The 13,679-nt window shown below is 45.1% G+C and overlaps 1 protein-coding gene across 1 annotated transcript in view; it reads right to left on the bottom strand.

Annotated features, from left to right (window-relative positions):
- Positions 1-12,195, bottom strand: part of Gpn1 (GPN-loop GTPase 1) — a 19,516-nt gene extending 7,321 nt beyond the window's left edge. Inside the window, exons 1-10 of the mRNA XM_021163496.1 lie at positions 12,060-12,195; positions 11,337-11,430; positions 9,587-9,626; positions 8,701-8,767; positions 7,612-7,649; positions 5,586-5,664; positions 5,312-5,406; positions 2,876-2,921; positions 2,251-2,397; positions 1,210-1,292 (exon numbers count right to left, since the gene is read on the bottom strand). Of these exons, the coding sequence (XP_021019155.1) occupies positions 1,210-1,292; positions 2,251-2,397; positions 2,876-2,921; positions 5,312-5,406; positions 5,586-5,664; positions 7,612-7,649; positions 8,701-8,767; positions 9,587-9,626; positions 11,337-11,430; positions 12,060-12,170 (800 nt within the window). The 5' untranslated portion in view covers positions 12,171-12,195. The remainder of the gene's footprint in view (positions 1-1,209; positions 1,293-2,250; positions 2,398-2,875; positions 2,922-5,311; positions 5,407-5,585; positions 5,665-7,611; positions 7,650-8,700; positions 8,768-9,586; positions 9,627-11,336; positions 11,431-12,059) is intronic.
- Between the last annotated feature and the right edge of the window lie 1,484 nt (positions 12,196-13,679).

The raw sequence follows: 13,679 nt of genomic DNA, 5'->3' as shown, positions 1-13,679 counted from the left end.
ATGGGAAGGTGTGTCTGTGTACTCATGGGGTACACATGGGAAGGTGTGTCTGTGTACTCATGGGGTACACATGGGAAGGTGTGTCTGTGTACTCAATGCTGGCAGAATCTTGATACTGTTACTTCTAGGGCCATCATCACCTGTCTCATATTCTGCAACGTCTCACTCCTCCTCACCTATCTAAGGCAATCTAGAATTGTATCTGATTGGCTGTAATAAAGAGCTGATAGTCAATAGCTGGGTAGAAAAGGAGGGCGCGTCTTCTGACAAGAGAGAGGGAGACTGGGAGAAGAAATAGAAGTGGGAAGACACAGGGACAGGGAGGTGAGCAATTGAACCAGAGTGGAGCAGAGAGGTAGAGCTGGCCACGGCAGGATGTTAGAGTAGCTGGGAGACTGCCCAGCAGAAGGCCTACGCTTTAAATATTAAAGGCCTCTGTGCCCTGCTATACTGACAGCTGTGCTGCAAAGACTAACGATGGGGCACCCCGACTGAGAGTGTGAGGAAGCAGGCAAGAAGATGGGCTGCTGCTTGGGAAGCCCACTGTGTGAGGAAGTGATGGGCCTGAGTGACAACAGAACAGACGCCAACCCCAGCCTCGGAAACACACACAAAACTCTTGATGGTTAACCAGCTGGAAAATAATGTTGCCTGGCAACCATGATGTGGTCCTTATGAGCAGCATGCTACCAAGCAGTCTATGAGGTCATGCTCTCGGGTTAGAGATGCCAGCTCTACTTTCCTTCAGGGGAATGGGACCCCACTGACAATGGCAGCAGCTGTAGCTGGCATTTATGAAGTGTCTCTATTTGTCAGCAACTAATAGGACGCTGAATATTCCTCAAATAATACAGCGGCACGGGTGGCAGATTCACGGCGTGCCTGTTTCTGCAGGCGATTAGTTTCTAAACTATCTACAGGTTTTCTGTCATACAATGCAGAACTGAGATGCTGCCCACAAAGCTTGTAATGTCTAACAAGTGGATCTTTACAGAGGAGGCTGGATGACCCCCACCTCGTAGCCTCTCAGTCCACTCAACACTTCACACTTCTGTCTTTTTAACATGTCACTCCTGAGTGTGGTCTGGTCGAGTACAAGTGTAAGGCAAATACACCTTACACAGAACCTGTAAATGCTGACAAAAAGACTGCTAGACGAGAATGGTGGGTAAGAAGATCAGGGCGTCGACTGCCCCTCCCCCATCTCACCTTTCGTACTCCTCTGCAGCACTGGTGACCTGAGCACAGAGTTCATCGAAGCCAGTGCCCATCACAGCAGACACACCCACCACCTGCCGAGAAGCAGTATATTTTAAAATACTGAGCATTTTGCTTCTAGAACTCTGTCATTAAAAAGAGTCATAAAACACATTTGGATACTTAGGACATCTCTGGGAAAAAGCAAAGCCCAAACTGAATAAATCGGCCTACCTAGCCAGAAATCCATAAAAATTAGTCAATGAAAAAAAACAAAAAGCAACAATTTAAAAGAAACCTCTAAGCTGAACAGTGGTGGCACGACCCGTGGGAGGCAGAGGCAGGCGGATTTCTGAGTTCGAGGCCAGCCTGGTCTACAGAGTGAGTTCCAGGATAGCCAGAGCTACACAGAGAAACTCTGTCTCAAAAAATAAAACCAAAACAACAAAAAAACAAAACAACCCCCCCCCCAAAAAAAAAGAAAGGAAAGAAAAGAATAGAATAGAATTAGGATCAAACCTGAGCATTTTGCACAATTTCATTCCCCATCAAACCAAACCTCATCCTCTCTGTCCTCTCAATACCACTGCGTGTTCTGGGCCACCCACACCCAGCTCCACTTATACAAACCTTATTCCTCCTTCAGTGTAAATCATAGGCTACACCCTCCACAAACACTCACTGCATCTCCCCTCACGACCATCAGACCCAACTGCCTACCTCCCCTTGGCCTATGTCACTTCTCCCCGGACCCCTTAACCGCATCACAAACTCTGACGAGGGCTCCTGTGCGGCCTGTGAAGCTCCAGACTTTTTGCCTTTTTCTGAAATATTGGGGATCAAGCACAGGTCTCCTTAATTTGCATGCTAGAGAAGTGCTCTGCACCGAGCTGCATCCCAGCCCGTGAACTACCTTTTACGACACAGTGAAGTATGGAGGTCACTTACAGAATGTAAAGCACTCCATTCAACGCTGGTTCAAAGCCAGGTAAGGCTGCGGGAAGACGCCATCCGCAGCCGCTGGCAGCATGAGGAGGAGGAGGTAAAATTTACCCTGAGTGAGCTGTAGAACTCATCTAACACCAGGCTCATGGACCGAGTCAGGTTACTGACGTACGTAGTCTCTTGGTTCAAGGCATCCTGGAAAGCCTCAAAATCCTGCATCCACTCCACGGCAAAGCTGTGGTCAATGATGTCAGTCTGTGCCAGAGAGAAGGCGGTCGTCAGCAACCTGGATGAAGGTCATGGACCAACCCATAGCAAAAAACCTTTCTTTAAGTGCTAACAGTCAAGAACTAATCAGCTATAGATTTACCTTCTCTGGCCCCATTTCCAGCACCACTACAACCAACCATAAAGACATCTATCTATCAGTATTTGCAGTAGACTGCTTGTTCCTCACCGACACAGAATCCCCGATGCTGCGGGATGACTGGTACACTAGGGTTGACAGGTTACTCTGTCTACCCGACAATCATTTCAGGTGATTTAGAGACAGTACTAAATACCCACTCCATGTGGCAGCCTCCACTTCCCTAATGTGCCTGTGACTTTCTGTAGGAAAATCAAATGTGCTGGCAGCGCCTGAAGTCCTCTTCACACCTGCTAGCCAAACCTTCTAACAGCCAAGGCTGTTAAAGGCATGCTGAGATCCCCACAGACTGCTGGTGCCACTCACTTTGTTCATGACCACAATGAAAGGCAGCTTGGTTTTGTACAAGATGCTGAAAAAACAAAAAGAAAAACCAACCATGGAACCAGAGTTAGTAAAAGCATTTTAAGCCAGGCATAATGAATGTCACACATTTTTACTTCCAGCACTCAGAAGGCAAAGGCAGGAAGTTCATGAGGTCAAGGCCAGCCTGGGCATAGAGAGAATACTTGTTTCCAAAAATAACTAAAAGGTACTTGAGCTCAAGGGACTAAGAGAACAGGAAAACCTTCAGACAGAATTCAGTCTCTCTCTCCCAAAGGGAAATGACCACCAACATCCAGCCAGAAACTGACCCTCCAAGCCCATACCAGATGGTGATATTGATCTTTTGTTAATATTTTATTAACAACCTTTTCTGTTTTTTTTTTACCCAAATGGAGGGAATGAGCATTTATTGAGTACTCGTTATTGGATGGTTACTCTTTAGCCACTTCTATATGTGTATATAGTATCTCCTTTAATCCACACAAACGCCATGTAAATGTATATAATTTACACATAAAGCAGTTTGTAGCCTACACCAGCATAGAACATAACAGTATGCAGACCAGGCTGGTCCTGGAATTTATAGCAATTCTCCAGCCCCAGTCTCCAAAAATGTTCTCCTACAGGTTGAAAACTTCTCACATTTACTGAGGTAAAGGGACAAGAGAAAATTATATATACTTAAGAGTATGCATCAGGAGTTGTTTTCAAAGTTCATCTTCCCTTCCCCTTTATTGATTTAGTGTCTGCAGTCCTGCTGGCTGACCCAGGCCTTGAACGTGCGGCACACTCTCTTACTGCTGAGCTAGGTTCCCAGTCCTCTGACATTGGGCTATTCGGACACTATAAAGTGACCACTCAGGATAATATGACTGTGGAACAATGTTCTCTTTCATGAAATCTCTAGGTGGATCAGGATTTCTTGTATCCAATATAATGTTTATTCCAAGACCTATCATAAGTTCCCCAAGTTAACTTTTGTCAATTTCCTTAGCGCTCTCCTTCAACGTCACCCAATGAAGCATCTTTGCTCTCCCAATGCAACATTTGGGATAAAATAATCCACGTCTGGATGCTAAGATCTTTCTGCTATTATTGTTCTTAATGCTATTGGCAGGTCTTACTCCCTAGTCCACACTGGCCTGGAATTTGCCCCCTTCATCTCCTGACTTGATTATGAGCGCAACACCATACCTGGCTTGGATAAAACTTTTTATTCCTAGTGTCTCTTAATGTAACACTTTTTTTGCTACTTATACAAAACTTAAACACCATGTACACCAGAGGACTCTATTCTATCCAGATTTGGGTCTCTCCCAGCTGGGAGTAACTCCCACCTCTTTCTCTGACAGGTGAGGGAGAGAAGATGCTGAGAGAGAATGCCAATTGAACATGTCTCCCTTTATTAGCCTTCCCCTAACTCACACCAATCAACTGAATAGTAAATGCAAATGATCACAAACCCAGGGCACTATATCCAGGACAAAAACCAACAGAGGGATACAGTCAGATACAGTGAAGCTAGAGGGATGGCTCAGCAGTTAAGAGCACTTACTATTTTTACAGGGAACCCAGGCTCAGCTGCCAGCACAAACGTGGTGGCTCACAACCACCTGTAACTCCAATTCAAATAAATCTGACGCCTTTTTCTAGCCCCCACAAGTTCCTGCATACACATGATACACATAAACTCATGCAGGCTCACATACACACAAATAAATAATAAACGTCTTTTAAAAAAAATAAAAAAGGGGGCTGGAGGGCTGGTGAGATGGCTCAGTGGGTAAGAACACCCGACTGCTCTTCTGAAGGTCTGGAGTTCAAATCCCAGCAACCACACGGTGGCTCACAACCATCCGTAACGAGATCTGGTGCCCTCTTCTGGAGTGTCTAAAGACAGCTACAGTGTACTTACATATAATAAATAAATAAATCTTTAAAAAAAAAAAAAAAAGGGGGCTGGAGAAATGACTCAGTAGATAAGAGCACTGACTGTTCTTCCAAAGGTCCTGAGTTCAATTCCCAGCAACCACATGGTGGCTCACAACCACCTGTAATTGGGTCTGATGCCCTCTTCTGGTGTGTCTGAAGACAGATGCAGTGTACTCATATACATAAAAATAAATAAATCTTTTTAAATAAATAAATAAGCAAATAAGGAAGGAGCCAGGCAGTGATGGTTTATGCCTTTTATCCTAGCACTCAGGAGACAGAGACAGTTGGATCTCTATGTGTTCGAGGCCAGTATGGTCCACAAAGAGAGTTCCAGAATAGCCAGAGCTACAAAGAGAAACTCTGTCTCAAATAAATAAATAAATAAATAAAAGTAAATAAATTAAGTAAGAAAGAAATAAACGAGAGAAAGAGAAAGAAGCTGCACACCTGGCAACCCTACGCCCACCAGTGTCTAGTTACCTGCATGCGTAAAGCATATTGGACATGAAGGTCACTGGGTTAGTGCTCCGTGATGTATCCATGACATAGATGACTACTGTTGGAAATGAGGAAGCCTAGAATCACACAGTAAGTGAAGGGTTAATCAGAGGGCTCATCACTTGCTCCCATACTCTCTTCCTCCACTGTTGACAGGGCGTGCAGAGCCCCTCTCCCTCACAGTCAGTCCCATGCGGGAACAGAGCCTGAGATACTAGCCTGCTGGATGCCTTCATGAACAACATCCAACACTCACCAGGGCCTCAGTGATGATTGTCCCCGAAGCTGACCAGGTAAATACTTCAATCTGTCCAGGTGTGTCAATCAAGACATATCTGGGGCAAGGAGACCATTAAAGGAATGTTAGACTTTGGCAATTCTGAAGATATTCTATCACAGAGAATGTTAAATGTCTGCTGACTGCAATAACCTCTGTGCACTGCCAGACAGTCCCACCATGCCCTAAAGCTGCATATTCCCGAGAGTTTGCTCCAGATCGAATATGCTAATGAGAAGAAACTGCACAGTGCAAGCTGTGGTAAACAGTCAGAAAGGAAGCTCATAATTACAGAAGTACCGCACTACCGATGAAACATTAGCAAAACCAGACAGCAACTCCCTGACTTCTTAGTGACAGGATGAGGAACGAGGGGAGGGGAGGAAGAAATGGAGGAGTGGGGGTGGGGAAATATTGCCTATAGAGTATTTCTGAACTGATGACAATATTGTAAAACTGACTGCAGAGAGTTATACAGCCCTGTGCACAATACTGTGGATGTACTAGACACCACTGATTTGTACAATTGGAAGTCATGTAAATTGTATCTTAATAAAAATATGCTAAGAAACAGGCAAACTGGCGGCATGGATGGAAGACAGGCTATGCATAGGCTTAGGATGTTCACTACCCTGGGTCCAATCCCCATGAAAATAAACCAGTAAGAAAGGTAGAAAATAAATACAGGACAGGCACCAGGGAAACAGAAAGGGAAATCAAGGGTTACTGAGTGAGTGGGGAGAGGTGTGAATTAAATAATGGGGATCCATGCACAGTGTGTAAATATAACACATTTTATAAAGAAAACGCCACAGGATGCAATCTTAAAAAAAAAAAAAAAAAAAAAGCCCAAAAACCTGTTTTGTTATTTTTCTAATGAAAACAAAAATCTACCTCAATTATAGCCCCATCTTTGTTTTTTGTTTTTTTTTCGGTTTTTCGAGACAGGGTTTCTCTGTATAGCCCTGGCTGTCCTGGCACTCACTTTGTAGACCAGGCTGGCCTCGAACTCAGAAATCCGCCTGCCTCTGCCTCCCGAGTGCTGGGATTCCCATCTTTGTAATAATACTTTACGCACAGAAATAGATAAAAAATAGGTAAAATGACAATCACTAGATAACAGGATATATATAATATATATCTGAGACTGAGACTGGGACTGAGAGTGACAGTTTCATGTTTCCAATATTATGTATTCCTTTTAAATAACTTTTTGTTACATTTACTTAGTGTGCATGCCTAAGTGCAGAGCCACAGCAAGCGCCAGACCGCATGGAAGCCAGAGCGCGGTCAACGTGTAGGAGCTCTCTACTTCCACCACATGGTCCCAGGACCCAGACTCGGGTCATCAGGCTTGGTGGCAAGTGCCCCTGCCTACCGAGCCATGATCTTAATTTTTTTATAATGAGAATATCTCTTTTTTAAAAAAATCTTTCTCGGGGCTGGTGAGATGGCTCAGTGGGTAAGAGCACCCGACTGCTCTTCTGAAGGTCCAGAGTTCAAATCCCAGCAACCACATGGTGGCTCACAACCACCCGTAACGAGATCTGGCGCCCTCTTCTGGAGGTGTCTGAAGACAGCTACAGTGTACTTACATATAATAAATAAATAAATCTTTAAAAAAAAAATCTTTCTCCCTTAGAAAAAGTAAACATATTAAAAATTTAATAATAGTTAATGGTGAAAAATGACAGTAGGATTATATATACACACACAATTCATGTCTTTCCCATCATGGCAGACTGTACTTCCTCAAACAGTGAGCAAGTCTTCCTCTGATAGTTTCTCCTCGTCATGTAAATTGGACCATGAGTGATGGAGGGGTCACAGGAATTGGAGAAATCCTCTGTGTTATATGATTTCCTTGTCCACCTTTCTTTGTTTTAATTTCTAATGACTTTGTCTCAGTTAACAGCTTCAGGGTTCAAAGGTCTCCCAATCTTCTCTAAAGTCTAGAATATACTGATGACAGGCAATAAACCAGTAGTCAACTGAAATCACCTACTTGAATGTGTTCTGGGCCTTCTCAATAAATTTCATCACCTAGAAGAAAAAGATGTCACTTATAACAGGATCTTCTTATAACACAACACTGGAGGCTCCTACCAGGATGGCTTGTATGATAGGCACCATCTCAAAACACAACCTGGGACACCAAGTAATGGACTCCTTGATGCAAGGAAGCAGAGCCACAGCCGCAGCACTGCAACCTAGATGGCCCAGAGCCCAGACCCAACCTGTCAATGATACAGTGTGGTCCCTTGCACACTCGACCTGGCTTTGGTCAAATGTTAATGTCTCAGTGGCAGAATCGGATTATTATGATTATAACTCCCTCCCATGGAAGTAAGTGATCGAGTAAATATATAAGGGATGACAAATACTTGTTAAGAGAAAAAGCATCGCCTGGCGGTGGTGGCGCATGCCTTTAATCCCAGCACTTGGGAGGAAGAGGCAGGCAGATTTATGAGTTCGAGGCCAGCCTGGTCTACAGAGTGAGTTCCAGGACAGCCAGGGCTATACAGAGAAACCCTGTCTCAGAAAAAAAAGAGAGAGGGGGCTGGTGAGATGGCTCAGTGGGTAAGAGCACCCGACTGTTCTTCCGAAGGTCCAGAGTTCAAATCCCAGCAACCACATGGTGGCTCACAACCATCCGTAACGAGATCTGGCGCCCTCTTCTGGAGTGTCTGAAGATAGCTACAGTGAACTTACATATAATAAATAAATAAATCTTTAAAAAAGAAAAAAAAGAGAGAGAGAGAGAGAGAGAAAGCATCAGTGTGCCATCACATCACTCCTTGCTGTAGCTGACCACAGTGCCCTGTGTCCTCATCTCCAGGCCCAGTGTGACGCCATAAGCTGATAGTAAGCCAGAGAAAGAATTCAGGTCTTTTGGACTTTTGTTTTCTTATAAATATAAAATGTGAACTATCCCACCTCACTCGTGGGCTATTTCCCGGTCTACACAAAACGCCTGCTTATTTTTTATATTTCTTCATCTCTGCCATTCTTCTATACCAATGTGATCAAGCTAGAGCAGGTGAAGAGTCAGAATTCTACAGTGTCGCGTCTGTAAATGTAAGTGACGCCATACCTGATCAAATCTGGTAGCAAAGAGGTTGAGCGAGGTCACTATACCTCCGTTTGGCCCAAGTCCATATCTGAACATTCAGTTACGGATTTAAATTGCACATATGAGATTATACAATTAGTACCTGTTTGTCATCCATCCAACACATTATAGTATTGGTGTTCAATTAACAGGTGCTGGCAACCTAGTCTTTGATAATCACACAACCACAGTGTTTACTTGCTAAACTCTTGTTTTAGGACCGGCCACACAAGATAAAGACAATAGTGAATACACACGTGTCAAACAGTGACAGGTTGAGGGCATCAGCAATTAAAATCGTGTGTGTAGCCAGGCGTGGCAAGGTAGCTCAGTACCTTTAATCCTAGCATTCAGGAGGAAGAGGAAGGCAGGTAATCTAGAGTTTCAGGCCAGCCACAGCTGCGTGTAACACTCTTAATTCCATTTCTCACGGAGCAAGCGACCCTCCTAGAGTTGCTTAGAGAGTCAGGTGTCATGCAGAAACGAATGCATGAGCAGACAGCTCAATTGATTTGTCCGAGCTTCCTGGTCTAAATTCCTGTGAGTAACTTTACTGATGACTGTCTCACCCGCCACCGTAACATCACTTCACTGGGCCCAGGCAGTAACAGCTGGCCACACATCTCGGATCTTTAGTGACAGCACTTACAGTCCGAGTGATGTTAAGAAAACAGAAGGTATTACTGAAATCTCTGATCTCTCCTACACTCATCTTATTCATCTTATCCTCTTAATACGATTACTTAAAAGGATGTGAGTTTTCTACTTGTACTTTCACAACTTGACAGGCAAAGCCACGCCCCCAGAGCAGTGAAAGACAGCAGCTCGCCTGGCCACGTCAGTCCCGCAGCCGATGAGGAAAGGATACTGCTTCATGACTTCTTTATATTTCACTGTGTCTCGGATATCTGAGGGGGAAGAGAAAGAGAGAGAATGGCTGACTTTAGTTTCGGAAGCATGACCTCACTTGTCGGGACCGACTTTGCGCTTCCCAAGTGGCCCGAGCTGTTCTCCTGCCTCGCTCTCCTGACTGAGTACTGAGATTGTAGAAGTGCCACTGCATCTTGCCAGCATTTTCTTATCCCTTCCTCCACACTTCCTTCCTGACTAAAGATAACTGCCAAGTAGTACCCTAGGAAGAATTTTACACTCCTGGGCGTGGAAGCAAACACCTTTAATCCGAGGGCTCAGGAGACAGAGGCAAGTGGATCTCTGTGAGTTCAAATCTGGCCTAATCTAGAGCAATTCCAAGACAGCCAGGACCACACAGAGAGACCTGTCTCAAACAAACCAAGAAAGAAAAGGTTAGGCCAAAAGCTCTTAGCTATGATAGATATTGTCTAAAACAACATTACAGGTTTTGGACAATTTCAGTGGTAGTGGACATATGCACAGGCATACCAACATACAAAAACAAAATAAGCAAAGACTTCTTACCAGCTGCTGCATGGTAATGAAGGCAATTCACAGACATCGGAACTATAAGCCTGTCTACTAAGATCGACTACAACCTATCCACCAGGGGTTGGAGATGCTCAGTGATTAAGAGCACTTGAAGCTCTTGTGGAGGACCCAGATTCAGTTCCCAGCACCCACAGGGCAGCTCATAACTCTCTGTAGATCCAGTTCTAGGGTTCCTGGTGCCCTCTTCTGGCCTCTGCAGGAACCAGACACACACAGATGCAGACAAGCATGTGGCAAAACACCCATACACATAAAATAAAAGTGAATAAAAACAAATCTACCCACCAGTCTGTAAATGAATAATATTACATACTTATCCTCTAGTTTAAACAGAAAATTTGTTACCCAATATTCCCAAAATGATCAATGATTTTTGTTGTTGTTTGTTTGTTTTTGTTTCTCTGTGTAGCCCTGGCCGTCTTAGAACTGATCTGCCTGTGTCTTCCTCCTGGGTGCTAGGATTAAAGGCGTGAGCCATCACCGCCTGACCTAACCTATGATTCTCAAAACAAGATCCCCCACCCAATTTGTATATTTGGGGTAAAAAAAGCTTAATACCCTAACCCTGACAGTTAAGGCCTAGGAATCAGGAAGCCTGGACATCCAAGAGCCCTGTTAGTGGATCACAGACACTTTGATAACAAATCTACCCCTCACGCCCACCTTTTTTTTCCAAACGAGGTTTGGCTATGCAAGTCGGACTGACTCTGAACTCTAAATATTCTGCCTCAGGCTCCTTTGGATCACACCAATACTTAAATCTTTTTGATAGTCTCAATCAGAAAGCTCTCCTCAGAACAGTGCATATTCTTACACACACCCAACTTTGGAAATGGAAGGAACCTTCCTACAGAGTGAATTACAGCTAATCTCATAAACTCTGACAAAAGAAACCAAAGGACTCATGTGTCAGGTGACAGCCCGACCTAATGTCATGTCTCATTCTCAAACCAATTCAACGGTTTCACACATCGAGGACGTGAGAGAGGTGAGCGGGGATAGTGCATAAGAGGGGGATAAATTTGCATAAGCAAGAAGCCTGTTCGGGAACTCTGGCAAATCCACAGAAAAGAAAAGTAGATAGCTAGCTTAGAAAGAAAAGACAAGAAAAGGAAAGGAAAGGAAAGGAAGCCAGCAGGCGGGCAGGCACTCACCAATATTGGCGGGAAAGGGGACTTCATGCACAGCTGGGTCCAGGTTGATTGCATATGGTGGACAGCCTTTGTTGTGCAGGTGTCCTGTGAGCCTCTGCAAAAACAAGGAGCCAGGGTTGGAGGGTGATGACCAAAGGATAGGAAAGGGATCCGAGAATTCCCATTCCTTTACTGACCATGCTTATAAAATCTGTAACAATCTCCTTCTTCCCTCAGCGTGTTCAACACTGAAGAGTTTGAAAGCCATCTAGTTCCAGTACCTGTCTCCTATTCTCCATCACGGCTTCGCTAACTCTGACCTTCCAAAGGGCTTTTTCTTCCTGTCTCCTCTACTAAAACACTCACTCCGTGAAAGCAAGAACCCTGTCGATCTCGTTGCCGCTGTACTCTCAGCGCTTAGAACGTGGTAGGTCGAACGAAGTGATTCTTTCACAACTCTTCACGCAAACCAGTGTAGTAGACGTTACACTCCCCTACTCTTTAGGCCCGGGCCTTCGGAAAGCTGCCAATTCGCAGCAAGCCAAGTTCAGCTGTAGCAAGTGTGCACTAAGGTTGCCCAGGAGCCAGCCTCAAGTGACCCAGGCTAGGGTTCGAGGCTTCGGGAAGGAGAGGAGTCAGGTCAGCCCCCAGAAAACCACGCGCCCGGACCCTCCGATTCCCCCAACTTCCTCCCTTCTTCCCGGGCCTGAGGCGCCACTACCGCTTCCGCACGGTGCACGTCACCTGTACAAAGGTAGTTTTCCCGGATCCCGCCATTCCCAACACCAACAGACACACGGGGGGCTGAGGAGCCCCGGAAGCCTGGGGTTCGGATGGAACCACGGGCGCCGCCATCTTTCCTCAGCCACGCCCACCGCTCTGGGATCGCCCTGCGGCCTGCGGGCTCTCTGAATTCCGGGCTGCGATTGGTAAGAAAATCCGTCCTCTTGCGTACAGGGCTACGATTGGTCGAACGATTCGGCCTCTCTGAGTTTAGGGTTGCGATTGGCCAGACTATCCAAACCGCTCGAACCTACTGCAGTGGGTGCCTGACTGGCTTTTAGGCATCTGACTTGCAGGGGTCACTTAGATGCGATAGTGGCTTTGCACAAGTGACGGGTAGTGTAGGGAACCAGGAAGGGTTGACAGGAGTGAGGTAGGACCCGGGAAGGGTTAAGCTCGTGTCCCCAAGGGAGTAATGAGGTGGGATCCCAAGCCAGGATCTGCCAGGATCCTATAACAAAGGTGTTACTCCACCTTTTATTTTATTGGCTAAGAAGAAAAAAAAATTAAACGCTATGTTCTAGAAAATATTAGGTAAAAATTAGCATAACACTCGAGAGATAGCATGAATACTGCACTTTAAATAACAGAGGAAGATACATTTTCTGGCAATCATCACCTAATGCAAAGGGGACTAAAGAACCGTACAGTGTTTGTGGCTGAAGTATGGCTGAATAATTAATACCGAAAGATATGGGTAGAGGAAGGGAGATGAACCTCATGAGGGAAAGCCCTGCATGACAGAGACTGTGACCAAATGTCTTATTTGCTCATCTGTATGGCTATTTGACCAAGGGAAGAAGAAAAGATGGTGAACCAAAGGCCCAAGGGAACCAGAAAACTCCTAAAAAGTCCCCTTTAAGACTACAAGTCAAGGGTGGCCCTGGGTTTTGTTGACATTCTTGGAGAGTGGATAAAACTCTTAAAGAACAAAATGTTTGTATATGTCTATACATAGATATCTCATTTTATTATGGCATGTGCAGGCTGTGGAGAGGGCTCAGTTAGTAAGGTGCTTGCTGCACAAACTTAAGGGCCAGAATTCAGACCCCTGCACTCACATAAAAGCCCAGGCATGGTGGATTGTGACAATAATCCCAGTGCTAGGGAGCTAGAGATGGGAGAATCCCTGGAGCTCAGTGGCCAGCTAGCTTAGCCAAATTAATGAGCTCCAGGATCAGTGAGCAACATAGCAAAATTTCAACATACCAAATGGATAGTGATTGTCCTTACCTGGCTCAGACCCTCTCTGGGCACCACTGTCTGCCTTGTGCTACTTTCTAACAGGGATTCAGGTAACATTATTTTTCTGGCAGTACCCATACAGTTCAGTTAGTTCACTCCCCACCATGTGAGTCTCAGGGATGGAACTCGGATTGGAAAGATGGGCTGTAAACACCTGTAATTACTAATCCAACTCCTGGCTGTGGCATCAGCAATTTGGCAAGTTGAAGCTTTGTATGGGGAGATTCTCCGATGACCTTGGATCTCCTCCCTACTTTTCTACAAAAGCAGAAGAGGAGGAGGAGGAGAAAAAGAAGAGCAAGCTTTGAAATTGCTACTGTATAAATGACTATCAGT

Source organism: Mus caroli, chromosome 5, assembly GCF_900094665.2.
Source record: "Mus caroli chromosome 5, CAROLI_EIJ_v1.1, whole genome shotgun sequence".
In the NCBI taxonomy this organism is placed as follows: Eukaryota; Metazoa; Chordata; class Mammalia; order Rodentia; family Muridae; genus Mus; species Mus caroli.
This window is presented reverse-complemented; position numbering and strand designations above follow the sequence as displayed.